Source organism: Aspergillus lucknowensis (assembly GCF_044049455.1).
Source record: "Aspergillus lucknowensis strain CBS 449.75 chromosome Unknown BJX67scaffold_9, whole genome shotgun sequence".
In the NCBI taxonomy this organism is placed as follows: domain Eukaryota; kingdom Fungi; phylum Ascomycota; class Eurotiomycetes; order Eurotiales; family Aspergillaceae; genus Aspergillus; species Aspergillus lucknowensis.
This window is the reverse complement of record NW_027263553.1, coordinates 577,435-602,134: the sequence shown is the minus strand read 5'-3', so window position 1 is coordinate 602,134 and position 24,700 is coordinate 577,435. Positions and strand designations below refer to the sequence as shown.

General features: G+C 53.5%; 7 protein-coding genes across 7 annotated transcripts; 3 read left to right on the top strand and 4 right to left on the bottom strand.

Moving 5' to 3' along the window:
- Positions 1 to 619: 619 nt before the first annotated feature.
- BJX67DRAFT_370830 (spherulation-specific family 4 protein) lies at positions 620 to 3,107 on the bottom strand (the record flags this gene model as incomplete). Its single annotated transcript, XM_071030980.1, has 5 exons — positions 620 to 931; positions 1,038 to 1,395; positions 1,916 to 2,229; positions 2,431 to 2,782; positions 2,863 to 3,107. The coding sequence occupies 5 exons, from the start codon at positions 3,105 to 3,107 to the stop codon at positions 620 to 622; spliced, it is 1,581 nt and encodes a 526-aa protein (XP_070888620.1).
- Positions 3,108 to 3,808: 701 nt separating this feature from the next.
- Positions 3,809 to 12,693, top strand: BJX67DRAFT_347733 (glycosyltransferase family 4 protein). Its single transcript, XM_071028572.1, has 6 exons — positions 3,809 to 3,942; positions 4,000 to 4,089; positions 4,145 to 6,931; positions 6,982 to 11,149; positions 11,197 to 11,656; positions 11,706 to 12,693. The coding sequence occupies exons 1-6, from the start codon at positions 3,874 to 3,876 to the stop codon at positions 12,571 to 12,573; spliced, it is 8,442 nt and encodes a 2,813-aa protein (XP_070888619.1). The 5' UTR covers positions 3,809 to 3,873; the 3' UTR covers positions 12,574 to 12,693.
- A 1,302-nt stretch (positions 12,694 to 13,995) lies between these two features.
- On the bottom strand, positions 13,996 to 15,692 carry BJX67DRAFT_392150 (NAD(P)/FAD-dependent oxidoreductase). The gene is made up of 2 exons (XM_071034901.1): positions 14,666 to 15,692; positions 13,996 to 14,597 (listed from the first exon to the last, which is right to left on the bottom strand). Exons 1-2 carry the CDS (start codon positions 15,503 to 15,505, stop codon positions 14,073 to 14,075), a joined length of 1,365 nt encoding a protein of 454 aa, XP_070888618.1. The 5' UTR covers positions 15,506 to 15,692; the 3' UTR covers positions 13,996 to 14,072.
- Positions 15,693 to 16,912: 1,220 nt separating this feature from the next.
- BJX67DRAFT_379187 (uncharacterized protein) lies at positions 16,913 to 18,274 on the top strand (the record flags this gene model as incomplete). The annotated part of the gene is made up of 3 exons (XM_071032518.1): positions 16,913 to 16,999; positions 17,055 to 17,062; positions 17,116 to 18,274. The coding sequence occupies 3 exons, from the start codon at positions 16,913 to 16,915 to the stop codon at positions 18,272 to 18,274; spliced, it is 1,254 nt and encodes a 417-aa protein (XP_070888617.1).
- A 459-nt stretch (positions 18,275 to 18,733) lies between these two features.
- On the top strand, positions 18,734 to 19,612 carry BJX67DRAFT_392146 (class I SAM-dependent methyltransferase; the record flags this gene model as incomplete). Its single annotated transcript, XM_071034900.1, has 3 exons — positions 18,734 to 18,784; positions 18,835 to 19,015; positions 19,076 to 19,612. The coding sequence occupies exons 1-3, from the start codon at positions 18,747 to 18,749 to the stop codon at positions 19,610 to 19,612; spliced, it is 756 nt and encodes a 251-aa protein (XP_070888616.1). The 5' UTR covers positions 18,734 to 18,746.
- A 128-nt stretch (positions 19,613 to 19,740) lies between these two features.
- On the bottom strand, positions 19,741 to 21,498 carry BJX67DRAFT_370826 (major facilitator superfamily domain-containing protein; the record flags this gene model as incomplete). Its single annotated transcript, XM_071030979.1, has 3 exons — positions 19,741 to 20,784; positions 21,051 to 21,249; positions 21,386 to 21,498. The coding sequence occupies 3 exons, from the start codon at positions 21,496 to 21,498 to the stop codon at positions 19,741 to 19,743; spliced, it is 1,356 nt and encodes a 451-aa protein (XP_070888615.1).
- Positions 21,499 to 21,833: 335 nt separating this feature from the next.
- gliC (cytochrome P450 monooxygenase gliC) lies at positions 21,834 to 24,338 on the bottom strand (the record flags this gene model as incomplete). Its single annotated transcript, XM_071030978.1, has 5 exons — positions 21,834 to 23,061; positions 23,116 to 23,303; positions 23,360 to 23,503; positions 23,708 to 23,843; positions 23,899 to 24,338. The coding sequence occupies 5 exons, from the start codon at positions 24,336 to 24,338 to the stop codon at positions 21,834 to 21,836; spliced, it is 2,136 nt and encodes a 711-aa protein (XP_070888614.1).
- Positions 24,339 to 24,700: the final 362 nt, after the last annotated feature.

Sequence of the window (24,700 nt, the reverse complement as noted above, 5' to 3'; positions counted from 1 at the left end):
ATTGCCCTTGTCCGTGGCTTGCTCTGCAACTGGTTTGGGCTGAGGTAGCGTTGAGTTTCACTTCGGCCGGAGTAACTCGAACTCAGCTGTGTGAAAGGCACGTTCCGCACAGCAATTGGTCCCAACGATTGGGTTCCAAAAGTTAATCAGGATTATCTGGATTTCTCGATGTCATCAAATTTAATCAGTTTGAATCTCTTTGGATGCTATGCTACACAATGGGCGCAAGATACAACAACGAGAGTGCAACCTCGGTTTCGAACACGGACCAATTTTTGCGAGGAACAGAGAGAGGGAAAATAAACAGATCGACGGAGAGCGCCTGGTGCGAAGCTCTCCCGGAGCTTCCAGCCTCAAACGAAGCGATAAGGCGCGGTGACTAATCCGAGATGAGCGCCACGTGGACAGACACACCGCGAGAGAGGCGGAATCTACGAATCAGATTTCCAGGGAATGCCGCGATGGCGCCCAAGGTGGCTTGCCCGTTCATCAATTCAGCCGTAAAATTCGGTTGTTCGGGATAAATCGTTAAAGCAGTTTACGCCAACAAAGAGCCACCCAGACCCAGAAAACCTTGTGAATGGCGAAATCGTCAAAGTGTCGTGGTTCCATGCCAACTTCAGGCCACCTGCAACGCCTGCATAAACGCACCCCAGCTGCGGGGTCCAAAACTCTCGTAAAAGTCGTCGATGACCTCTGTGACGAAAAGGTACGCCGATCGGTCGCGGAGCTCCTGGACTAATGCGTGAAGCTCTTCGTGAGGCACGCCACTAATCATAAAGCCGGCGCGGGTTCGCTCAAAGGGATGCAGCGCTAGCCACTTCTGGACCTCGTCCGATCGATATCGACGATACGGCTCTTCGCAGACGAAGGTCAACTCAGCATGTTCGGCGATCGATGCGTCTGGGGCAGTTCCCGGATTGTGGACAACCTGCTCGAGTTAGTCACCACGGTGGGGATAGGGAGAAGGGACAGAGAAGGGGCAATGGTGGGTGGCGGGCTAGCGGGAGGCCACGGTTTGAACTATGGTGGCATACAAATTGGTCAGGCAAGATTCCCGGACAGGCCTTGATATACCGAGTCAGCGCGTCGAGATACTCGACCCGTTCCGGCGAATGATGGTTTGGCGTTTCGTCGACAAAGATGCCGCGTACGCCGAGCTTCGATGTCTCATAGTGCTCGGACCAACTGGCATATCGCGCGATCTCGTCGTACGAGTCCTGGAGGGGCTTCCTGCAGTAGTCAATCCGGATATAGCCTATGGTGTACACATTGGGGTAAGCGTTGAGGCGTGGCACCTCGCGGGCGTAGTTGTGGTCGGGGGAGGGCAAGTCGCCGGGGCCACTGTTCGGGTTGACAATGACGAGGAAGTCAAGGTTGGGATTGGCCTCGATGCTGCGCGGAGATTCAACGTTGGTCCTCGCGAGGATCGCTTAGCACTTACGCTGCGTAGAGAGGGGCCCATGTTTCAGAGGTCAGAGGATAGATGTACAAGGGGACCACGACCGCGGCTTTGGGGGGCATGGCGATGTGGGTATGGTCCGAGGAATGTGATGAGCCAATAGGAAGTTAAGAAGCAAGGAACGGGGGTGCGCGTTTTGCTCTTTGGATGCGTCCCAATTTATAGCAAGGTTGGCGGTTGAGTCTTCCGTCACACAACAGCCTCAAAGCGCCCAGCCCAGACCACGCTCAAGCCAAACGAAACGGAAAACTAGTGCTGACGCTGCCAGAGGGAAAAGCAAAACCCCCTAAAATAGAACGCTAAACGAAGGCGCCACGATGAATCTTAGTCGAGAGATAAGGAACGGGCAAAAAAACCTGCGATTCACTGGCCGCTCAGTCTAGAATTTCTGGGCTCATCCTGGATGCCAGCTCAGAGGGTCCCCACCACGGTCGATGCCTGCAGGCGAATCACGTCGGCACGACGTCACAGAATTCTTCAAGGCTCGAATCGAAGTGCTCGTAGTAACTGTCGGTTCGGGTCGTCAGGTACAGCCAGGCCGCTCTGCGGCTGATCTCGTCGACGAAACCTTCGAGGCTGCTGTTGCCCATCTGGGGCACCGAATGGAAAATGTACGCCCGGGTGTCCCGGCCGGCATCTTTTTCCTCGGCGAGCGCCGCCTTTTGGGACGTCTCGTAGTAGTCATAGGACTGCTCGAAGACGACGGTGATGTCTGTGTTGGGGACCGCGAGGCGAGCGTCCGGGATGGTGCCTGGATTGTGAATGACCTGTCAATTGTCAGTCCTCATGGAGTGCCCTTCGACCGCAATTGATCGCAGGTAAAATAATGTGGACCGCCACGCGGAGGAAGCAACGATCGGTGCTCTACCCGAAGACACAATCGCCAAGACCCATTGTTGATTCCCTCATTTCAAGTTGTTTCTTTCTTTTTTTCTGGTTCACACGAGCACACGAGTCAAATCACTCACCGTTCGCTCACCTGCCAGACCGGTGGCATCCTTCACCGCCAGGTTGATGCGGTTCATGTACTCGACCGTCCCCGCCGCATACTGGTGCGGCGCTTCGTCGAAGAAAATTCCTTCCATGGCAAACTCGGCCGACAGCGACTGCCAGCCAGAGTATGTCGCAATGTCGGCAAGCACGGCGGAAATGTTGCGCTCGGCGTACCCGGTGCGCACGTATCCCACTTTCTGCACATTGGGGTAAGTGTCGAGCTGGCGGATCGCTTGCTGATACGCTTCATCGGGGGACGAAGAGTTGCCAGGCCCGCTCTGTGGGTTCACGACGACCAAGAATTCGAGCTTCGGGTGTGCCAAAATTCTGGGTTGGTGTCAGCTCGAACTTGAGCCTGCCTGGGTGCCTCATGGATAGGGGCCTCGACTAGAGGTCAGTAGACGTACGCTTCGTACAACGGCTCCCAGGTGCTGTTGGACTCGGGATAGATGTACAACGGGAATATCACGCCCGAAGGCTTTCCGCCATGGTCCCCGCGCTTGGGGAGAAGAATGGCCAGTGGGATCACGATTACAAGAATAACCACAATGGCTCCTGCAATCCCAATGGTAACCCACCAGCGGCGCCGCAGCTGACACTTCTGGTGCCATGCAGGGCTGCTCCCCTCTTTGCTGTGCTGAAGCGCCTCCATTTGGGGGGGGGTTAATCGACAAACGACGAGGGCGAAGGAAAGAAAAAGGGAGACAAAGATTGCAGTAAGCGGTTGAGTGTGGAAATGGATAATAAATGGAAGCCTCAAAGAGCAGTAGGCGAGCTCTCGGGCGCACACAATAATCACAAGGAGGCCTGGAGTGCTCCAAAAAAAAAGAATGTATCAGCAAACGCGAAGGATTGGCACTTGGCCGGTTTTCTGTTGACTCGAGTGGCGCTTGGGTTCGCAGGGAGCAGGCGAACTGGGACGACAGAGAAATGCCCAAGAAAGGGGGGGAAGGAAAGGTTCGAGACAACAAAACGACTAACAAAGACAGCTCTTATCGGTGAGCCCTAACGTAAACAAGCCAGATTTTTACAAGGTGGGAAAGCCTCAGCCAAGGTGAGACTTGCATATAGCTCAGTCAAAGTAATCTATTTTGGGCTCTTTGGGCAAGTAACGTGGGAGGAGACACGACAGGCCGGACTCCATCATGGCCCATTGGGCGCCTCCAAACTCCTCCAATTCCCTGATCCAACTGACGCATCTGGTTCAAACTCTGCAGTCTCCAGGCGCTGAGGCTCCAGCGCCGGGTCTGGTTGCCAGTCACTGGTGGCGCGCCGTACTGGTTCCTATCTACATAACCCACTCAGCTCCCGCAACCTTTGTTGACCGGGATCTCACTCGCTATATCCTCTGGATCATTTTTTTTTTTTTTGCGTTGTTTGTTTAGTGCTTCGATTTATCACCTGGTCTCGCTGTCACTATGGGGGCGGAGTACCTGGGTTTGCAGGCGACGGGATGGGATCGTATGACCCAGACCTGGTGGCAAAGGGTGGGTTCGTTGCGGTGCTGGTTCTGCACCCCTGAAGACTCCTAACATCGTGCATAGGTCTTGGCAGCGTGCCTTCTTGCAACTATTGTACTTGGTGGTGTATATATATTGTACTTGATCGGACGGAAACTCTATCAATACTGGCGGGTAAGAGCCCTTCCTCGCCATTGCTGTACACACCTGACCTGACCATCGTCGTCAGGCCCGCCATGAGCTCTCAGAGGTACCATTTTCCACAGTGCGAATCATTGAACACTTAAAGAAGGAGACCCAACCTCTATATACGTCGTCCTCTCCACGGCCAGAGCCCAAGACCTTTGGGGTTTACCTGGGTGGGTTCGCCAACCCACTAACATCGAACCAGGCCCGACTACTATGGCGATGGGATGTCATCGTCTTGGACCCTTTCCAGCCTGGAGTACTGGATGCCATCGCAAGAGGCACATCCGCACCGCATGTGCTGGCACGACTGGATATTCGCAAGCTCGTTGAATCGGACACCAGCACTCACAACGATGAAGTTGATCACGTTATTCGTGGACTGACTGCAACCCTCGTCAATCGCTTTCGTCGGCCTGGCGACTCACAGTCCCTATTCAATGCGGTCCTGCTGGCTGACTGCCACGACCTCTTCCAACCGGTGATTCTGAACGAAGTCGTCAAGTTCGTTCACGGGCTGGGTCTGGATGTCTGGCTGGAGGTCGCGCCTCCGAACTACCTCCCTGAGAAGACCTGTCGCGAAATCGACATGGCACAGATTCGGGGTGTTGTCTATCGCAATGGTACCATTCTCCCCAATGGTGACCGACGCAACTACTTTCAGATGGAGAAGATGCGCACGGTCATGCGCGTCGTGGCGGCGCAGAAGCCCATTGGCAGCTCGACTCTCGCCATGTGGGATACGGTCAACGACGATGTTGAGCTGTCCCACGATGTCCTCTACCGCAGCTACAAATGGTGCAACTACAATAGCGCAATGAGCTGGATTGGAACTGAGAGTTGTTTGACGGATGCAACAATTGCTTCCGGCAAGACTGTTATCCACGAGCCTATCGGTGCGCTGATGTGGATGAAGAACGAGCGGACCCTCGCTGCCCACGACTTCTGGCGACAAAACGGAAAGATCGAACGCGACTCTTGCGGCCATGAGAGCTTCTATGACTCGCTTCAGTATTTTGTGCCCAACCTCCGACAGAAACTCGCTCTCCTCCCTCCTCAACCAAAGGTTGAATCTGGCAGGCAGGTCTTTGTTATCGACGAGTTGCAATGGCCATCGCTCAACGAGCCTCTCATGACCAACCCGTTCTCCATTTCGTCCGATGGCCATGACCTTTCCGGCCTGGGCTGCTTCCAACTTGGACTGGAGTGCTCGCGCAAGGAGATTGAAGATTTGCTGCAGGCCCAGCGCCACGTCAAAGACCTGAAACTACTCGATCCATTCAAGAGGACTGAGCTCAGACGCATCGCTAGCGAGCTTCGTGCTTTCCAGGCCACCGATGCTGAGGGTGCAAGGGCCGCTCGCGAACTGTATGACCTGCTCATCTCGTGTGAGGGCTCCGACACCGATCCTATCTGCGTCTACTCTGGTCTTCACTCCGGTTTCCGCACTCGCATGGAGACCCAGATCTGGGGTATGTATCAACAAGACCACGGAATCGGCTCGCTCAATATCTACCTCTCTGGCAAAACGGAAAAGGACCGCACCGGAACTATCTTGCACACGTTCATGTCCAGCCGTGGTTACTCTCGTTATCAATGCTTCTTGGCTGAGGTTGCTCTCGCAAAGGTCAATGGGACACTGTCTGAAAAATGGCAGCTGCCCCCTCGTATTGTGAGCGACATTGAGCAGCTCACTCCGACCGAGGCCATGCTCTGGATGCGCCGTCTGTCGCTTACGCTCTGCCAGGAGTGCGCTGATCTTACAGCCAAGATCCGCGCCTGCTGTGAGCACTTCCTCATGGACGTTCCGACCCTCGCCCGGCTGCGTGCCCTGAGCTCCAGCGAGTATCTCAGCGGCAAAATCTCTGCTGAGGACCTGGTGGCTGCCCGCCTGGTCTGGTATCGCGAGCAGGGCTGCTGGGCTCCCGACGCGGCTGCCGCCACTGCCCTGTTCAAGGAAGTTGACTCGCGCCTTCCCCAGATCCTCATGGCCACCGATGCTCACACTCTCGGACAACTCACCACCGTCATTCAAGGAATCCTGACCGCCGATCGTGTCGATGCAGGGGCTGACATGTTCGCTCTCGCCATCTTCTGTGCTTTCCGCCGCCTCTCTCTGAACGAGATCTACCTGGAAGTCCTCGACCGCAACCCCCTCCCTAACGGACATACCGTCCAGGCCGCCTGTTTCGCAGAGATGTACGCCCTCGGTGCGCGATGCGATCTGTATTTTGACATGACTCCCAATCTTTTGGGCAAGATCATCTCCGCTCGCTACCGCACGTACTACAACGTTCACCAGCCGTCACGTCGCGAGGAAGTTTTCACTGAGCTGCCAACTGCCTACGCCTCTATGGATATTGACTTGGATCCCGAGGGCGACAAGCATGGAATCCCCTTCTACTACCGTGTCACTTTTCTTGGAATCTTCGCTCTGCCTGCCCTGATCGATATCACCATGCTGACCACAGTGGGACGAGGCTTGTACCTCACCACATTCATGAGCGACACCGACAAGACACTGGCTACGACTGCGCTCATGGTTGCTCTTCTGGTGTGTGGTGGCTTCGGCAGCTGGATCAGCTCTGGAGGTAGCTACTACCTGTACGCGATGGCATTCCCGGCGATGAGCATGTTCATCATGACTCGCTTTATCGCTGGTGTTGCGGTTGCGCTTGTCGGTGGTCTGATTGCTCTGATCGCGATTGGTTGTGTCAAAGGCTTTGCCGCTGGCGTTCTGTTCTTCCTCTACTTCTTCTTCCTGGCAACCTATCTAATGGTTCTGTCGGTGCTGGCTATCTACCAGCTTCCTGGGTTCCAGTTCCAATCGGTAAGTCGCACTCATCATTTCTATATGCGGGGCCTTGCTAATCGAGGTAGGGCCGTACGGTCATCATGAGTTGTATTCCTATCCTTTTTATCGCTCCCATCGTCACTCTCTGGGCCGGCCATGACTCAGTCATTTATCTGTGTCTGCTGGGTGTCTTCTTGGCCTCGCTTCTCCTCGGTGCCCGCCGGGTTATCTCCAAGTGGAATACCTGGTACCTCAACATTCCCCGAGTCACGGACGGAGATGTGGTCAACTGGTATGTCAATTCCAGGAAAGCGCGTGGCATCCAACTGGAGAAGGGTATTGCAACGTCTTCAATTCCCCGCAAGACCCTCTACGAGGAAGTCTGCAAGGAGCGCAAGCGTGCCTTTTGGTCCCACCCTACAAGTGATCCATTCGTTCGCCAGATGGCTGATGGTTACGCTTCTACCATGTTCATGCTCGTTTGGTACTGCCGGTACTCCCGCACCAAGATCCCTCTACCCTACACTCCTACCTGGAACCTGCAGCTCAAGGCCGCCGTCGATACCATGGGCGACATGCAAAAGGGGCTCAAGCTGCATAGCGCATTTCTGCACTGGCGCCACACTGGCTCGGATGTGTGGTGTGGCATCCTCTATTTCGTTATTGCGCTTATGGACAAGTGGACTTCGCTGTTCACTGGTGAATCTCTTGTCGGGCTGTCCACAGCCTCCAGCTCAGAGTTCCGTCTGGCTGTCGGTTTCGGATTGGCATATTATCTCGCTGGTGCTGTCATTCTCGACGCTGTCTCACAACCTCTGTGGACCTCAGCTACGCAGCGAACAACCGAGCCAATTTCGTCTCTGGACAGCCTGCGTAAGGTTCTGTCTCACAATTCTGGCGAGAGGCAGGCATTGTACTGGGGGAACCTGATGAAATTCTTCTTCTTGCACATCTGGGGTACAGCTGTGACACTGGCGCTCATGTGGACGTTTGAAAGCTCCTCCAAGGCTACAATCATGTATCTCGCGTACATTGTCGCCTACAGTGGCCTGCTCTTCTACCAGTATAACCGGATCTTTACTGGTCCTCAAGCAGCAAAGTGTCTGGCTCTCGGTTCGATCGTCGGTTTCGTTACTGGAATCATCCTACGCGAGGTTATCCCATCCTTTGCGTGGAGTAGTGTCATTAGTTTGGGCTCTGGCACCTGGACTGCTGCCATTTACTCCCTCTGGATGTCGGATATTGGTCTCGCTAGCTTCAAGCGCAAGCCGGAGTTCAAACCAAGCACAGGCACAGGCAACCAGCCGCCGCCTTCGTACACCAGCAGCTCTCTCGAGCCTTATCTGGACCTGTCTCCGACGACTCTCGCTCAGACTTATGACAACATCAATGCTCTTCCGGAGAATCACCGCCACCGTCTTGACCCGCAGACGCATCCTGGCATTGAAGTCAAGGAAGTCATCCTGTCCAGCGCTGGAGCTAAGCAGTCTACCCTGGTCCAGGTTGCTTTCCCCAACGCCGAGGCACTCCTCCGTGACGTTGTCCGTCTCTGGGTGTCCGGTCAGACAGTAATCGAGTTCGTCTCGGCCGAACATCTTCTCCAAACTGAGCAGCGAGTCCGCGCAGTCAGCCGCCTAACGGGTGAACGGCTCCATATTTTCGTCGTCATCGGCCCTGGCCTTGTTGGACCAGACTGGACAACCAATATCCGTCGTAACTGCCGCGCTATCGCTGAAGCTGTCATTCAGGCCACCGCTGAAGCCAAGCTGGGTCTGTCTCATGATCACTCCATGATGTCTGAGCTACTTGTTGGTGACCATCGCGACGACTATGATCTCTCCGTCCCCGAGGGTGTCAAATACCAGCTTGAGCGGTCCCCAGCGGAGTGTGCTCGCGTCGCCAACCATGGTCAACGTACTTTCCTCCGTCATCTGCTCCTCGGTATCGATTGCGACCTGGAATGGGATGATCTCCCCCGGTGTGCCCGATCGTTTCTCGTCCGTCGCTGCTCTGGAAAACCCGGCCGCGTCACCAGCGAAGAACTCGCCTGGCTCCAGGCCAAGGTTGGCGCGCCAGATCTCCAGGGTGTTGGCGTCTATGTGGCTCGCTACAACCTTGGTGTCGCAATGTCACTCTCTGTCAAGTACTTTGCGCAGCGTTGGATGGAACACGACGAGTACCCTGATTATCCCGTCTTCATGGACTCGACTTACGAGAAGCCAATCCAGAGTCTTCTGCCCCCTCCCATCGGTGCCAATCTTGGTTTCATGGAAATCCTGAAGCTCTCCTTGAAGCGAATCGAGTACCGTGCGAAGACATGCCTAAAATTCCTGATCATTTGCCTGGTTGCCGACCCAGAATACCAGCGCGAGCTGGAGTATATGCTCCGCGGACAGCCCTTGGTTTTCTTATGGCCCGCACAAATCTTCCTTAATGGGATCTGGTCGTTCTGCAAATTGCTGCAGCGGATTCTCATTCCGTTTGTCTTGCTCCACGGTCGGGAGAAGGTCTCCAAGCTTTATAAGGATACTCGTGGCTGGAAGACCGTTCTTGAAAAGGATCGAATCATCATCGAGAGCCTGGATGGATTGACCACCTGCTTCTTCAAGCCCCAGGCCGACGGCAACGCGCTTCTCTACCAGTATTCTGGCAATCACACCCATGAGCCCAGGGATCAACAGCAGCTGCTTGCGATCAACACGTACACTGACAAGCTTGTTCTGGTCCGCCACGAGGAGTACGGGAGTGGCAAGCTGCTCAATGACTATGCCTTTGAGTACCCGACCGATGGCAAGAAGCGTGGTCGCAAGTTGCCGGTCCAAAGAGAGTGTACCGCCGGTGAACTCGAAGGCCAAATTGTCCAGTACGATCAACGTGGATATATTGTCTCTGGTTCTGGCATGCAGGGTGTGAACCCAATGGAGTTTAAGTACCGTTTCCGAAAGCACGCCAAGTTCGACGATGAGCTTCTTCGCGCCGAGTACACGTTCCCGCATATCAAGATCCATGTGTCCTGGTGTATGCCCCCTCCTCACGATCCTGAGCGCGAAGACAAGTGGATTCCATACCCCCGAGTCAGCGAGGCGACCTTCTTCCAGGACGGTGATATATACCAGGCCAAATGGACCTACGACCACAAGTTTCACCCGGTGATTGCAACAACCCTCAACGGCGAAGAGGTCGCTACCCCGCCCATGATCGATGAGGATTGGTTCCACGTCCTCGAGAAGCCAGTCAAAAGCAGTTTCTTGCATGACAACCCACTGTTTTTCTTCGAGTCCATCAAGACGAACCCGCTGTCTCGTCTTCTCAGGCTCAATGTCAAGACTCGACCCATTCCTACCTCGCGTGCTCGAACCCATCTCTGGAAGTCGTGGAAGAGCAGCAAGGAATTCGACGCTGTTACCACGACTTGGCTTGATGAGCTACTACTTCGTTCCGATCGTGTTCTCCGGCCCTACTGGCGTAACCGTGACTTTGGTTTTCTGGACGCCGCGGGGAGCTATCTCGATTCTCAGGTCGATACCATTCTGGCCCGGGTCGACATCGACCCCGAGATCAGTTCCTGGACCAAAACCGCCTTCAAGATCAGTGATCTATACAGCTTTGGAATTGGTGGTGATGCCCGAATCAACACCCGCACCCTCTCGACTCAGTTGCAAGACACAGACACCAAGCTCCACGTGCTTGCCATGGACACCGCGACGTGGCCCAATGAACCGGGAGGTGTCTCCGCTTGTCGTCGCGACATGGTCAATGATCTCCATGGTATCCGCTGGCACATTATCTCCGAGAATGCAAACGACTACGGTGTTCCGAAGTTCCAGATCGAGAGGAATGTACAGTCGCTCACGGTCCTGCCGCAGTGGGGTCTGGATTTCCTGAATCCAACTCACGGAGTCTTCCAGAATACGCTTGACTCTGCTGTCGTGGAGCGGTCGCAGGATACACGCAAGGAAGATATCGAGAAGCATTTCATTCCTATCCTCACCAACCTGGTTCGATGTGCTCGGACAACGAACCTCAAGAGGCACCACATTGAAGAGGCGACGAATGCGCTTGTTGATCTGAACACATACTTCGAATCTGGTCGCAGCTGGAATGATGTCTGGATGAGTGATATTGTCAAGAACGCGTGGCGCGAGCTTTGGTTGAGCGACGATGTCGAGGATACTACACCAGTGTCCCAATGGTGGGACGCTGAACACCCCTCCCTGCACCAGCTGGACAATGCCCTGGACATGTGGCATCGCTGTAAGGATACTGCCCCGAGATTGGGAGAGCTATGCTAACTGTTTTAGATTTGTTCATTTTCTCGATCCCCGTTCCGGAACGTATCCCCGATGTCTTCCAGGTCTCTCACCACTTCACTGGCGCAACATACGGTGTTCTGTGCAAAGCGAAGCGCAAGTGTGCTCTCCATGTCTGGGATCACTGTGTCAGTTTCCGTGAGATGACTGTCTTCCTGTCCGCGGCCGTATCCTTTGACTCCTCCTTTGTCAACACCACCCTGCTCTCGCTGGGACATTTGGCTTGTGTTCTGATTGAGCATCACGCGGATGTTGTCCTTCCTTGTGCCGAGTATTTCAACCCCGGCTGGGAGGTCGAGCTGGGTACCGCTGAAGGCGCCCTGCAGCACCGCCGCGCTTTCAGCCGAAAGATCGATCCTGTCGTCAACGGGATTACCAACATGGAGAGGTACAAACCCATCGGGACGATTAAGACCGATACACCCACCGTTGTCATGCTTTCTCACATTCGGTATGTGCTTCCCATCTCCCTGGTTGACCTCCCTACTAATACGTCCCAGTTATGTCAAGGACATCAAGACTGCCATCATGGCCACCGATCTAATTGTAAACAAATGGGGCTTCCGCGACTACCGGCTGCACATTTACGGCGATATGGAACGTGCTCCTGCCTATGCCTCCGAATGTCAAGAAGTTATCGCCTCAAAGGGACTTCGTGAGCACGTCGTGCTGAAGGGTCTCGGTAACCCCTCGGTTGTGTTGCAGGACGCCTGGCTCTTTATGAACTCGTCCACCTCAGAAGGTCTTCCGCTGGCTATGGGTGAAGCCGCCCTTACAGGTGCTCCCGTCGTCTGCACGGATGTCGGTGCCTCCTTCTGTGTTGTTACAGACCGGGCAACTGGCAAGAGGTTCTCTGAGGTCGTTGCCCCGAATGACTACGACTCGCTTGCACGCGCGCAGCTCCGCGTTCTTGCGCTCCTTGAGCAATGGGCTCCCTTCGCGGATGACAAACCAGGAGACGCTGTTCCCGAACTCGAATTTCGCCCGACCCCCGAAAGCGTCAGGAAGATCTCTGAGCGAATGTACGCCAAGGTTGAGCAGCGTCGTAAGCTCGGTATGCTTGGACGTGCAAACGTGCTGAACAGTTTCTCGTCCGACCGTTACCTCCGCGAGCACGAGCAGATGCTTTGGCTCGGCAAGTACCAGAGCCACAGCTACGTTGCCCGGAGCGCTTTGTCTTCGACCAACTCAAGTGAAGTCGCGCTGAAGGAGAAGTTAGGAGCCCACAGATTATATATCGGTAACCTTCCATCGAGGCCCGACTTGATCTATTCGATCTATTCGCCCGTGCCGGCCAAAGCATGGAACGCGTGGAGAGATGCAAGAGGCGCAGGCTCTAGTGGCACACAAACGCCTGTCAATGTCTAACTCCTTTCTTATTTGTTGAGCATTTGAGGCGTTGTTTCCTGTTTGGTTTTATATCCTACAAGTTGCATAATAGACGAATAATGTCTATAATTTAACATAATCGATACCTTTTCGCCGATATTCCTTGATCTGTAACACACTCACAATAGACACCTCATACCGAGCTGCAACCGCTGATCTGGGTTGCAATTTCCGGACGGTAGATGGAGATGTTCAATGCATTTGACATATTATTGCTCACAGATCCATACGATACTGCAAATTTCACCACTAGTAATAATCTCTCCCCTTAGATATTGCGGTAACAGAACCCTTCAATTCAAACGCCGCGTGTCTATTACCCTCTTCACCCACCCGAATCTCCCCATGCCTCAATCTCACCATTCCGATATCCTCTTCTAATGAGTCATTTGAAAGGGAATTCCCGATCGCTAACCGATCCTACTCGGGATTCTGCGTGGTGAGCAGCACACTCGAAAACGATGTATTCTGTGCCCCCCCCATTTCGATACATTGCCACAAACCCCACGAATATGCATCTGACCGTAACGCCAACGGCGACTGCATAAGAAATAATTATATTCACCCAATCACATCGATAAAATCCTGCGGAAACGAGACGGACACGGGAACACTTGCATTGGCGGTATTCAGACTAAGTAAGGAATATGTGAAATTATGCGAGAGATCCTCGATTGCGGATGCTAGTGTCTAGTTGCGGTACCGTGTTGAGACCGGGACGTTTAGGATCTGGAGGCTTCTGTAGGTGGAACTATTCCATAACTGGGGACAGGAGAAGAGGCCCGTTTGCGTGATTGACATGCTCTGTCTGTCGAACTCGGATTGCATGAATTGGGTCAGTGAGCCTGTGACACTCGATACGAGGCATCGTTGCAGGAGGCTCGTGAAGAGAAGATGCGTTATGTAGAATCCACCGTTTATGAAAGGGGGTTCACCGGCTGTTGGGGACCAAGGAGATGCCATCCCGGCATCAGAGGTCCAATTTGCCTGGTTCAGAAGCTTTGTGTGGAGCGGTGTGAGGGTTTGCACGCCATCTGTGAAAGTGAGCTCTATTGCGTAGGAGGTATTCCAGGGCTGGCAGACGAGTTCGGGGACGTTTTCGTTGGTGTTGCTGCTGTTGTTATTCCACAGGCGGGTTTGTGCCCCCGGCGCAGATGAAGAGCGTGTTATTAAGGAGGGTGGGGTTTATAAGATGGACTCCAGAAATTGAGCGTGTAAGAGGAGTTTGGAAATGGTGCTGAAGCGGGGAGAACTTCGAGAGAGGAAGTCGTTGCTGCGAGGACGCGGCTGATGTCCGGGGATGGGGAGTCGTAGCTGATGGAATGCAGCCCCCAGACTACCCCCTACCGAGACTTTGGAAAGAACACTCCCATTTGTTTAACTCAACGTCGCAGAAAAAAATCGGTAATATTAGTAGTGTCAATGTACTCTGTCCAATGGCTTTGTTAAATATTCCCTCGCAAACACTACACAGGCTCTCAAGCGCTCAATCCGACATCCCCCCGTTTAGCCTTCGCAAATTCCTTTCCAACGCCATACTGCCGCCATGCCATCCCAACATCCAAGTCCACCTTCCCCTTCTTCGAAACAATCATGACCTCATCCCCAGTCTCCTTTTCACCCCCATCCCGAGCATAGATAGCATAGTGCGTCTTTCCCAGTGTCAACTTGATCGCGCCCTCAATAAACCAGTTCGGTTTGTAGATCTTCTTTGCAGGTTGACCGTTTATCAGGCTCAGGATGTTTTGGACGACGATTTCCGACTGCACGACTCCAGCGCGCGCCATTAGCGGGCCGGGGTGCGCAGCTACATCGCCGAGGGCGAAGACTCGCTCGGATCGGTTCGGTGTTGGATGTGTAGTCGCTGGGAATGCTGTGATGGTGTTGTTTGTGAGGATTTGAAGGGTTGGTTGGACAAGGATTCGTGATGACTTTCCGCAGAGGGAACCTGGATATGCGGTCGCAAGAATCGATGAGTTTGGTCGTTGACCTGTGCATCCGATCTAGTCAAGAACCATATCAGCACTCTCTCACGACTTATTTCCTGCGGCCCGTAGGAGAGGAAACATACGACGAGATCAAACGCTTCCTCCCTCCCATCCTTAAATACCAACCTTGCATTCCGGGTCATGCTTGATTCACCCCCACTAGGTAGCCTAGGCCTCTCTCCAAGCAAAACCCTCACACCGAGCTCATTTCTGAGCGCAGTAAGCGTATGGTCCTGCAGTCGAGGGCCAAAGCGATTCAACAACTGGTCTCGTGAATGAACCAGCGTCACTTCCTTATCCTGGTAGAAATCCTTGATATCACTTGCTAGCTCCACGCCGACGGCGCCGCCACCGAGAATCGCAATAGTCTGGCTTTCTTCGATCACGCTCTGGACACCTTGTAGTTCCTTGCATGCATCCTCCCGCTCTGTCGACGATACCTGCACGGGGAGAGGCTGCGTCGACCCCGTCGCGAGGACGAGGTACTCAAACGCTACCTCCTCTCCACCCTGCAACGTAACTTTCCCACCTTCCTCCCCCATAAACACTCCAGTCACTACCCCCTGTATTTTCCGCAAGCAACCCTCCGGCGCACCCGCTTCAACACCAGTATACGGAATAAAGGCCCTACCCTCCAAGCCCTGCACAACTGAAAACCGCGGAAACGCAAAAACATAATTTAGGTGCGAGTTCTTCTCGATCCAGATGACCTTGTAACCCGTGGGGATCGTCTGGGTAAGGCGTTTGACGAGTTCCAGGCCCGCGAATGAGCCGCCGATTACGACGATATGTTTGGGATTCGAGGTTGCGTGGTAGGTCCAGCCGTGATACATGGCGTAGAAGGTGTGCAGACCTTGGCGGAGGAGGTACGGAATGAACCAGGCGAGGCCGCGGCTGAACATTTTGAGAGTGTCAGAAGCCATGATGAATTCTTGGAAAGAAGAGGGGTTGAAGTGAGATCAATAGATTCTATGGAATCTTCGGTACAAACGGAGTGGCTAGAAGCACAGACAAATTGTGAGTGTGGCCAAAAACATGAAAAGTCCGCCCTGACAGGGGGAATCCGGAGAAACGATCTAATCTTATCTGATGGCGAGCAACCATGTGGACGATCAGATAATATAAATTCCGCCGACACCGGATCAGCGAGAGGCTGGAGGTTGGGTCTTTTAAGGCCCGAAACCGGCGGCTGCAAAATCGCTCACAGGGAGCTTGTGACTCATATCAAACAAGGACAAATCAGTCGAAACATAAGTCACGGGGTTACTCACAAGTGGCCAGTAGGCACGTCAAGCTATATACAAGAGGGGATGCTTTGGGCTACGTGTCGACCGTCATCAATATCGGTGACGGAATAATTTATTCACCCAACTGTATTAGGATCGGCCAGCAATATTGCTACCCTATTATCTTCTAATATTACTTATATTACTTAAAATATTCCTTTATCTTGCTTTACTCATTTAATTGCTATTCCCTAATAGGGGATATTATAAAGGTCTATTGCTTGCTCTTGCAGGTATAAATATCTAGATAGGTAGAACCCCTATTTGGCAACTCGGATTCATCATCCGCTTTAATCTCATTGATTGCTTACCTCCGCGCGTAGTCATCTAAATCTCCCCGTCGCTCGCACCTCCGTGGCTCATGGGGTTCAGGCTTTAGGTGGGATCAACTACAGTACGCGAGTGCAACCGAGACCGAGGAATCAGATACATGGATCTTGCCTTATCTTTCTAATTCGGATTGCCTCCAAAGTATCTGCATCGCATCCACGGCTATATTCCGATGCCTTCCTGAACATAGAATCCTTTCACCTCTTCCTGCACTGCGACAAGGCTTGTGAATTTTCAAATTGACGCTTCCTTGTCCATGAGGATTTTCAAGCCATGGTGCAAGTGCTCTATCCGGTCGGGCTTCCTTGATCCTAATCTTGAAGGGAGCGTTGTTGTCTGCTGAATAACTTTGATGCCAAGTTGTCCTTCAAGATGCTTGCTAGCTTTACAAGGTCAACTTACTTCACTATTCCTCTCCTTTAACCACAACATTGCTCAAACATGAAACCATGTCAGTATTAGGCCATTCTGATGGCAGTCGAGTCACAGTCCCGAAGAAACCCTATTGGATGTCTGGCGCCACGCCGTTTTTACCTTCCATGGTTTTCCCTCACTTCCCCCGCCGCAGGAACATTCCTTGATCTGCTTTACATACCCGTGGCTAGTTCAGATCTGATGATGACGCATTTGTTTGTGCTTCATGAGATAAACAAACAGTAGTAATCTGGTTCCTATACCTGTCTTTCCCATCCATTGTGAAGTCGCAAAACCATAATGGCGTCCTCTCTGCCAGTAGAGATCCTCCTCCTGGTCCTCTCCCATATTGATGACTTTCTCCCGTACAGCCTGCCCCTCCTCCGCGTCTGCAGGTCCTGGTATAACATTCTTCTACCTGCAGCTTACTCTTCCATCACAGTTAACCACGTACATGTCCTCCGGCTCGTTCCCATCATCCACCACAACTTGTGACTCGCTAGACTTATCCGCACCCTCCACTATCCCGACTACTGGCCGCTGGGCCCCCGACCTAACACCAAATACTATGACTGGCACGTCGTCCGGGATATTGTCACATGCGTTGCAAAGGACGGGCTCGAGCTAGACCGGTGGGAACGGCGTTTAAATGGTGGCGACCCGGACATGTGGTTCTCTTTGCTGCTGCTGGGACTTAAAAATGTGAGATTTCTGGATATAAGCTATACAAGCTCGCCGTATCTTCTCCGGACAATTGAGAGTATTGTCCGATCCGTCCCTGATGAGGATAATGGCTGCGCCGGGCCAGAACAGAACACGAGGAAGAAGGTTACAGCTCTCCAGCATCTAGAGAGTATCAGGATTCGGAATGAGTGGCCGATCCAGGTTGGTGCGCGCGCATTCGCACCTTTCTTCTTGCTACCGGCCATGAGGGTATTCAATGCCAATAGGATTAATGGGGAACCAGAACCTACCAGTCAGAGCCCTGAGAAGCTGGAGGAGTATGACTGGAACTTATACCCCTATTTGACCCTTCGTCTCCCCGCTGGAAGCTCCCCAGTCCGCGAGATCATCCTCAACGACAGCAACTGCCGTTACGGCTTCAGAGAATTTATCTTCGCATGTGCGAGTCTCGAGCGGTTCGAGTACCAGCATGATAATAAACTTACATACTTCAATTTCCGTCCGCGCGCATTCTATGAACCCCTAACGACGCGTAGTCGCACTCTGCAGGTGCTGAGGTTGAACGATATTGGTGTTACGAAGAACTTGGTTAAGAACGAGCGGAGCGTGAAGGGACAGGAGACCCAAGAGACTATTGAGAGCTGGTTTGGAAGCTTGGTAGAATTTACAGCGTTGAAGGAATTGCGGATGCCGCTGAGGGATTTGCTCGATCTTAAGGGTGGGCGGCCTCTGCTGGAATTGGCAGATATCTTGCCTCGTGGTCTTGAGGTCCTTTGCCTGGCTAAGGTGGATCGTGTGGACTATGACCTTGTGGTGGCGAATCCGAGGGCGTTGCTTGTTGGGGGGTTTAGTTCATTAAGGAAAGTGATTGTGCAACTATATCAGGTGGAACTGTTTGCTGGGGAGACAAAGGTACGCTATTTACCAGCAAATTTCAGAGTTCCTCAGTTTGCCAAAGAAGCAATCCGGGGTGTGTAGGACGCTTGCCTGGAAATAGGGATGGAGTTTGAACTAGCAGATGATGGGAAATCCTCAGTTTGTGAGACGCGCGGAGATTATTATTGATAGTATATGTGAGTCTTTAGACAGTGAGTCCGATTACACAGACTACGAAGATGACGACGTGGGTGGCTAAAAGGATCGAAAGAAGCCCACCTTCATGGCGACAAGAGTGTGAATAAAAGATATCAATGAATCGTTCAGAAGAATGTCGAGCGCAACCACATCCTGTTCGACCATGTCCCCATGATGATTTGTGAATGGCCGGTTTTTGATAGAGGGATACTGTAAAGAATTTGCTTTCGCGATGGCCCCCAAGAATCTTAGCTCTCCTACGTACATAGAACTCTCCGAAGTCTCCGACGCCAATTCCAAGGTACTCACTCCCCTCTATATCAACGCCAGCACATCCTTATTCACCCAGCCATCCAGGAACCTCAATCATCTCGAAATGGCAGACTTGACAGAAATCAACCGCAAGCACTTCGAGTAAGTTGTCCATCTCCATACAGATCGATCAATGAACTAGCCCATCATAGCAAAGTTGCCTCCAACCACCAAAACGACTTTGGCGAGCTCATCAACACGGTGATTGCCGAGCTCAAGTCGCGACGTGGCTGGATCAGTCCCAAGTTAACCGACACCCCAAACACCGACCCTGCTGCTAGCGATGCAGTCCGCTTGTTGGATTATGCCTGCGGTGCCGGGACCGTGTCCAAGGTATCTACGTATCTCAATCCGCCCATCATCGGCTTCCCGTTTAACAAGGTGCAATGCTAGGCCCTAGCTCCATACGCAACACAAACAATCGGTCTCGACCTCTCTGCAAATATGGTCTCGGAGTACAACAAAGCCGCACAGGAGATGTTCGGCTCTCATAATGCCGGACCTGCTCGGATGGAGGGCTTCCAGCACAATCTCCTCGGGGATTCTACCGCCCTCCCCAGCGGAACACTCGCCCCCTTCGACATCATCGTCATTGGGATGGCGCTGCACCACGTTGCTGACGCCGGCGGACTGCTGCAGCGCTTCGGCGACTTGCTGAAGCCCCGAGGTGTCTGCGTTGTGATTGATACGGTGCCGGGGTCTGCGCGACTGGGTGAGGGGGGCTCGGATTTAATGAAGGAAGGGGGTGTGTTTGGGACGATTGCAAAGCAAGGGTTTGCGGAGGCGGAGGTGCAAGAGTTGTATGAGGGGGCTGGGATGGGCGAGTTTGACTACGCGGTTTTTGAGCAGCCCTTTCGGTTTACGCTTTATGGGGAGCAGTGTAGTAGTCGTGGGTTTATTGCGAGGGGGGTGAAGATAGGACTAGTTTAAGGAGTGACATCTCAAGCGGACTGTATTTGCGGCTGTTTCTATGCAGAGGAGGAGCCAGTTACGCACTAGGGCAATAGATCGTGGTAGTGAAGAAGTGAAGATGGTATACCATGTCAAATCACCCATATTCAAGCCTCCAAGTGCTTTCTCCTGGTCGACATCCCAACAGCTCCCAGAACCGCAACGGCGAAAAGCGCCACAGCCAAATACCACGCCGAAACCAACGCATCGTTATACACCACCTTCACAGCACTCATATGCTGCGCATCAATGACAGAGTCCAGATTCGTTGCGCCGACCTCCTGCACCACCCCCGGACTGACTCCAGGAACGGTTCGGAGAAGCCCAGCCCGCAGCTGATTCGCAAACAGCGCCTGTGCAACAGAGACGAAGATCGCGCCGCCAAACGTCTGACAAAACGTCACGATCGCCGTCCCTACGGGGATATCAGCCGCGGGGAGCACGGCCTGCACCGCGATGATGGGCAATTGAATGCCCATTCCCACCCCGGAGCCTAGGAGGACCTGGTAGCCGATCCACTTCGGATGGCCTGTGTGTACTTCAAAGGTCGTCATGAGGCCTGCGCCGGTGGCCGCAAGGACAGTAGCGATATAGAAGAAGGGGACGGGGTTACCAGTCGCAGTGACGCCACCTCCCGCGACGAAAGAGAAAATCACCATGGAGAGCATGACCGGGAGACACATGATGCCCGAGTCCACGGCCGAGGCGTCCTTGATCGCCTGGAACCAGATGGGGAGGTAGTAGACGATCGTGAAGTAGGCGCCGGCGAAGAGGATCATGAAGAGGGAGGAGCAGGCTACGGGGCGCATAGTGATAACGCGCGGCGGCACCATGGCGTTGTCTTGACGCTTTCTCTGAATAGCCAGGAAGGAGATGAGGAGCATGCCGGCAAGGACGAAGAGGGCGATGATGCGCCCGTTGGCCCAGGGGAAGGTTGTACCGCCCCATTGGAGAGCGAGCAGGAGGCAGACGATGGCCGGGAGGAAAGTGATGGCTCCCAGAGGGTCCATGTGCTGGAGGAGGGATTTGGACGCGGCCTCGATTGAGATGGTGTTGGGAACGTGCAGAAACTGGAGGAGAACTACAACGACGACGCCGCCGATGGGCAGGTTGATGTAGAAACTGCTTGCCGTTAGAACAAGCTCAACGGGCTCCATGGAAATTAGCTACCGACCACCATCTCCAGCTAACATTGGATGTGAATGCGCCTCCAAGTAAAGGCCCGATGATGGACGAGATGCCGTATATCGAGCCAAAGATGCCATTGTCTGCAGGAGCCGTCAACATAGCTCGACAGGATCGGAAACCGAGAGCACGCACACAAAGGACGCTTCCGCGGCTCAACCGAGTACGCGACAATCACCATGGCCCCTTGAAAGATCCCCGAGGCCCCCAGACCCGCAATCGACCGACCCACGATGAAAGCGTCTGAGGTGGGTGCGGCGCCACAGACGGCAGACCCGATCTCAAAGATGATAATGGCCGTCAGAAACACCCACTTGATCGGAAAGTAGCCGTACAGCTTTCCGAAGATGAGCTGGAACATGCAGGTAACGAGCAGGTATGAAGAACCATACCACCCAACGTCTTCGAGGGCCTTGAACTGATCAGTGATTCTTGGGATGGCAGTGGCGATGATGGTGTTGTCCTATATACAACTGTCAGCCAGACATATAATGATGTATGTTTGCGCATGAGCTTATCTTACTAACCAGAGCAACCAGAAAGACTGCAAGACAAAGCACGGTAAACACAGCAGCCAGGCGCAAGCCGCTCAGCTCAGTGCCCTGGCTGACAGTGGGTGCAGATTCATCCGGGACGGGCTCCTTGCTGACGGGAGCCTGAAGGTCCTTCTCAGCAGACATGGTCATCAAGACAGACAATGTGTGGCCTGGGTTGCTGATTCATAGGCTCTGATTCACGGTCCAATATACCGCGCTATAAGCTACTCGCCGACGCCGAGTTTGTCATCGAGGGAGCCTGGATTCTCCATTGATTCTAACTACTTTTGCCTCACTCCCCTGTGGGGTACCTTGGGCGTCGGTGTTTTGCGAGATTGACGCCCCGAACCGCAGCCCCAATCGGATGCATTAGATGCTAGTCCACAAGGTAGGTTCTGTTTCTACTAGGGCGACAACTAACTAATCCGGCGCTTTACACTGGACATATGTTATATTGACACCTGATAACTGCCGCTAGTCTATGCACGAACTTCCCGTGGTGTACAGGTCAGTTTGATAGCAGGATGTGTAATCCAAGTGTCTAGATCGCGCCTCCACTCCTCAGAATCCGCACCCTGGCCGTCTTCAAACCCCAACCTCCAGTTACGGACAAGGTGGACGAGAAACACGCGGAGGATGAGGTCGGCAACGTACTTGCCCAGACATTGACGAGGCCCGAACCCAAATCGCCACATATGATAGCGCAGATCGGCCCCCTTCAACCCCAGGAAACGTCCAGGCCGATATTCATGGCGATCAGGACCCCAGAACTCGTGCTCGATGTTCAGTGCGTAGGCGTCGACTACATAGTTCGTCCCTGCGGGAATAGAATATCCATCGAGAACGTGTGTTGTCGGCGCCGCTTGAGGCACTGAGAATGCGGCCAACGGCTTGAGACGGGACGACTCTCGGATACATGCGGCGAGATAGGTGGAACTGTCTTGCAGATACCTGGGCATCACGAGCCCCTCCGCTTCCTGCGCCGTAGTAATGTTCTCATAGAGCTCCTCCTGAACATCTGGGTTTGCGGCTAAGAAGACCGGATTCCAGGACAAACCGCCCAGGGTGACGTCGAGATTCGCAAAGAGCATCTCATCCAGCGTTTGGTAGGCATTTTCAGCCGTGATCAATCCATCGTCTACTGCATTGAACAGTTGATACACGGGCGTCGCGGTGGCGGCAAGCTCCCTGGCTCGGCGATAGGCGGCTTGGTTGAACGCTACCCACCAGGAACGGAAGTCCCGTAAGGCGCGATTCGCCTCTGTAGGCAGATACTGAGACCACCTGTATCGGGCCAGCCCGCCCTTGATCACGAATTGGAACAGCCGTTCCCGGAGAGGAGCCATCGAGCACAGTTCGTCCTCCATCTCCCGCGTCATGTCGCCGTACAGGATATCTCCGATAATAAGGAACGGGAGGAATTTGAAGTCCTCCACTGGGTCAAGCGTGCCGTGTCGAAGCGAGGAACATTGTTGTAGGTAGTCACCCACCCTGGAGTGTATGAGATCAAGATAGTCGATGGCCTTGCTATGAGTAAAGACAGCTTCACATACGCCTCGCAGGCTCCGCCAATCCCTTCCACTGATGAGGCCCAGACATTGTCCCAAAACCTCTCCCATAAGATAGCCCGAGTCATTGTTAACCGCTTTGGAATGTCTATCTGAGTCGCGGAACACAAGCTTTATATGTTCAGGTGTCTGGAGAACGCTGTCAGTAGCATGTCAGTACCTACTGGCGAGGATAGTGGAGCTGATATCCTACACTTCTGGCGTCGTGCCCGCCCAGATGCGGTAAATCCGGCCATGCTCCTTCGCCCACTGAGCCCGGTTCTCGATGCCGTCGAGAAATTTGCCTTCGTCGCCCTGTCCGTTGGGCCAGCGGTAGGACCGGCCGGGAATTGGCTGGCCCGTTTCGGTGTGGTGGATTGGATACCGTCGGGTGAGATAGTACTGTCCTCATTGAATTTTCAGAACATCAATGTGAATGAGCTGGGGATCGAGCGTACGTTCAAGAAGTGTGACATCAAGTCCGTCATAGCTCCTTTCAGAAACTCAGGCCGCAGAACCCAGCGCCAGCCTGCATATGCCAGGATAGCGCCGAAGACGATGTGGCAGAGCTGGGACTGCTCTACCACCAAATGTTTCACGCTCTCCAGGGAACGCATGGTTGAATAATACGATATAGTGTGCTATATCGAGCCCTGCCTCCGACTATAACCGTTTTTATTGGCAGAGGATGAGGGAGGTCCTCATCTTTTCCCCTGCGCATTGTGTTCACGGCGTCCGAGCACCGGGCCGTTTCCGACAGTTCGACACATACACCGAATCTCCGTTGCTACTGATATTGGATAAACTAGTATATTGAGTTTAGGGTCAATACAAGTGGCCGTGTCATAACGGCGTGTGTTTATGCGGACTTCGTCGAGGCCAAAATCCCCTCCATGTCCTCCATTATCAACTGCTGCACAATCCCAGCTCCGAGAGTAGCACCTAGACGGGATAAATCAATTACGGAGTTCCAAACAAGAGAACGAAATGATTGCACTCACCAGTGCCAATGGCATTCGCAACGGCCTTCATCGGCGTCGCCGCATCACCGGCAACGAAAACACCCTTGACGTTCGTCGAGCCCAATGGATCCACGGTCTTGACATGCTCGCCCATGACGGGATTCTCTTCAATCTCGACCCCGAGCCTGGTGATTATATCCTTGCCAGCCAAGATAGTATACGGCTTGTGTCCTAAATATCCCAACTTGTACTCCTTGCCTCCCTCCACGACGACAGTCACGCCGATGTCCGGAGCTGCGGCAGGTACCAAGCGAATGACTTTTCCGGTCTCGACATTGAACTTCAGGGCATCAACCTTTCCGAGGGCCTCTTTCATTGCATCGTTGTCGGGAACCGGCCCGTCGGTAAAGACCGTCGCCGGGCCCGAGCTCGGCGTAACGAGGAGGTTGAGCATCTGCGCGAGGTGCGCATACATGGGGTTCGGGAATGTGAGGACACCCGCCGGGAGGTGTGATCGTTCATACCCATCACAGAAAAAGCACTGGAAACTACACCCAGCACCATAATCAGCAGTGCGCAAGATACGAGAGGGGAAAGCGGAGCATAGCCCTACATATTTTGAGGCCAATTCTCGCGATAACCTTCGATATCCGGAAACACCTCGACGGACCCCATTGCCAGGGCCAGCTTCCGCCCCGACCAGGTTCGGCCATCGCGAGCGACAACATCAAATGAAGCCGGGGACGCATTCTCACTGTCTCGTTTCTGTTTGATGTCGACGACCTCCGCCTCAATGAAGTCGATCGTACCGTATTTCTTGATTTGCTCCGTCGCGAT

Bases quoted from the DNA above. Each gene is read 5' to 3' on its own strand.
- BJX67DRAFT_347733 (XM_071028572.1), top strand. From the start codon at position 3,874: ATGGGGGCGGAGTACCTGGGTTTGCAGGCGACGGGATGGGATCGTATG. The intron at 4,090-4,144 runs GTAAGAGCCCTT...CATCGTCGTCAG, and splicing joins AACTCTATCAATACTGGCGG to GCCCGCCATGAGCTCTCAGA. The intron at 11,657-11,705 runs GTATGTGCTTCC...AATACGTCCCAG, and splicing joins GTCATGCTTTCTCACATTCG to TTATGTCAAGGACATCAAGA.
- BJX67DRAFT_392150 (XM_071034901.1), bottom strand. From the start codon at position 15,505: ATGGCTTCTGACACTCTCAAAATGTTCAGCCGCGGCCTCGCCTGGTTC. The intron at 14,598-14,665 runs GTATGTTTCCTC...GTTCTTGACTAG, and splicing joins AGGAAGCGTTTGATCTCGTC to ATCGGATGCACAGGTCAACG.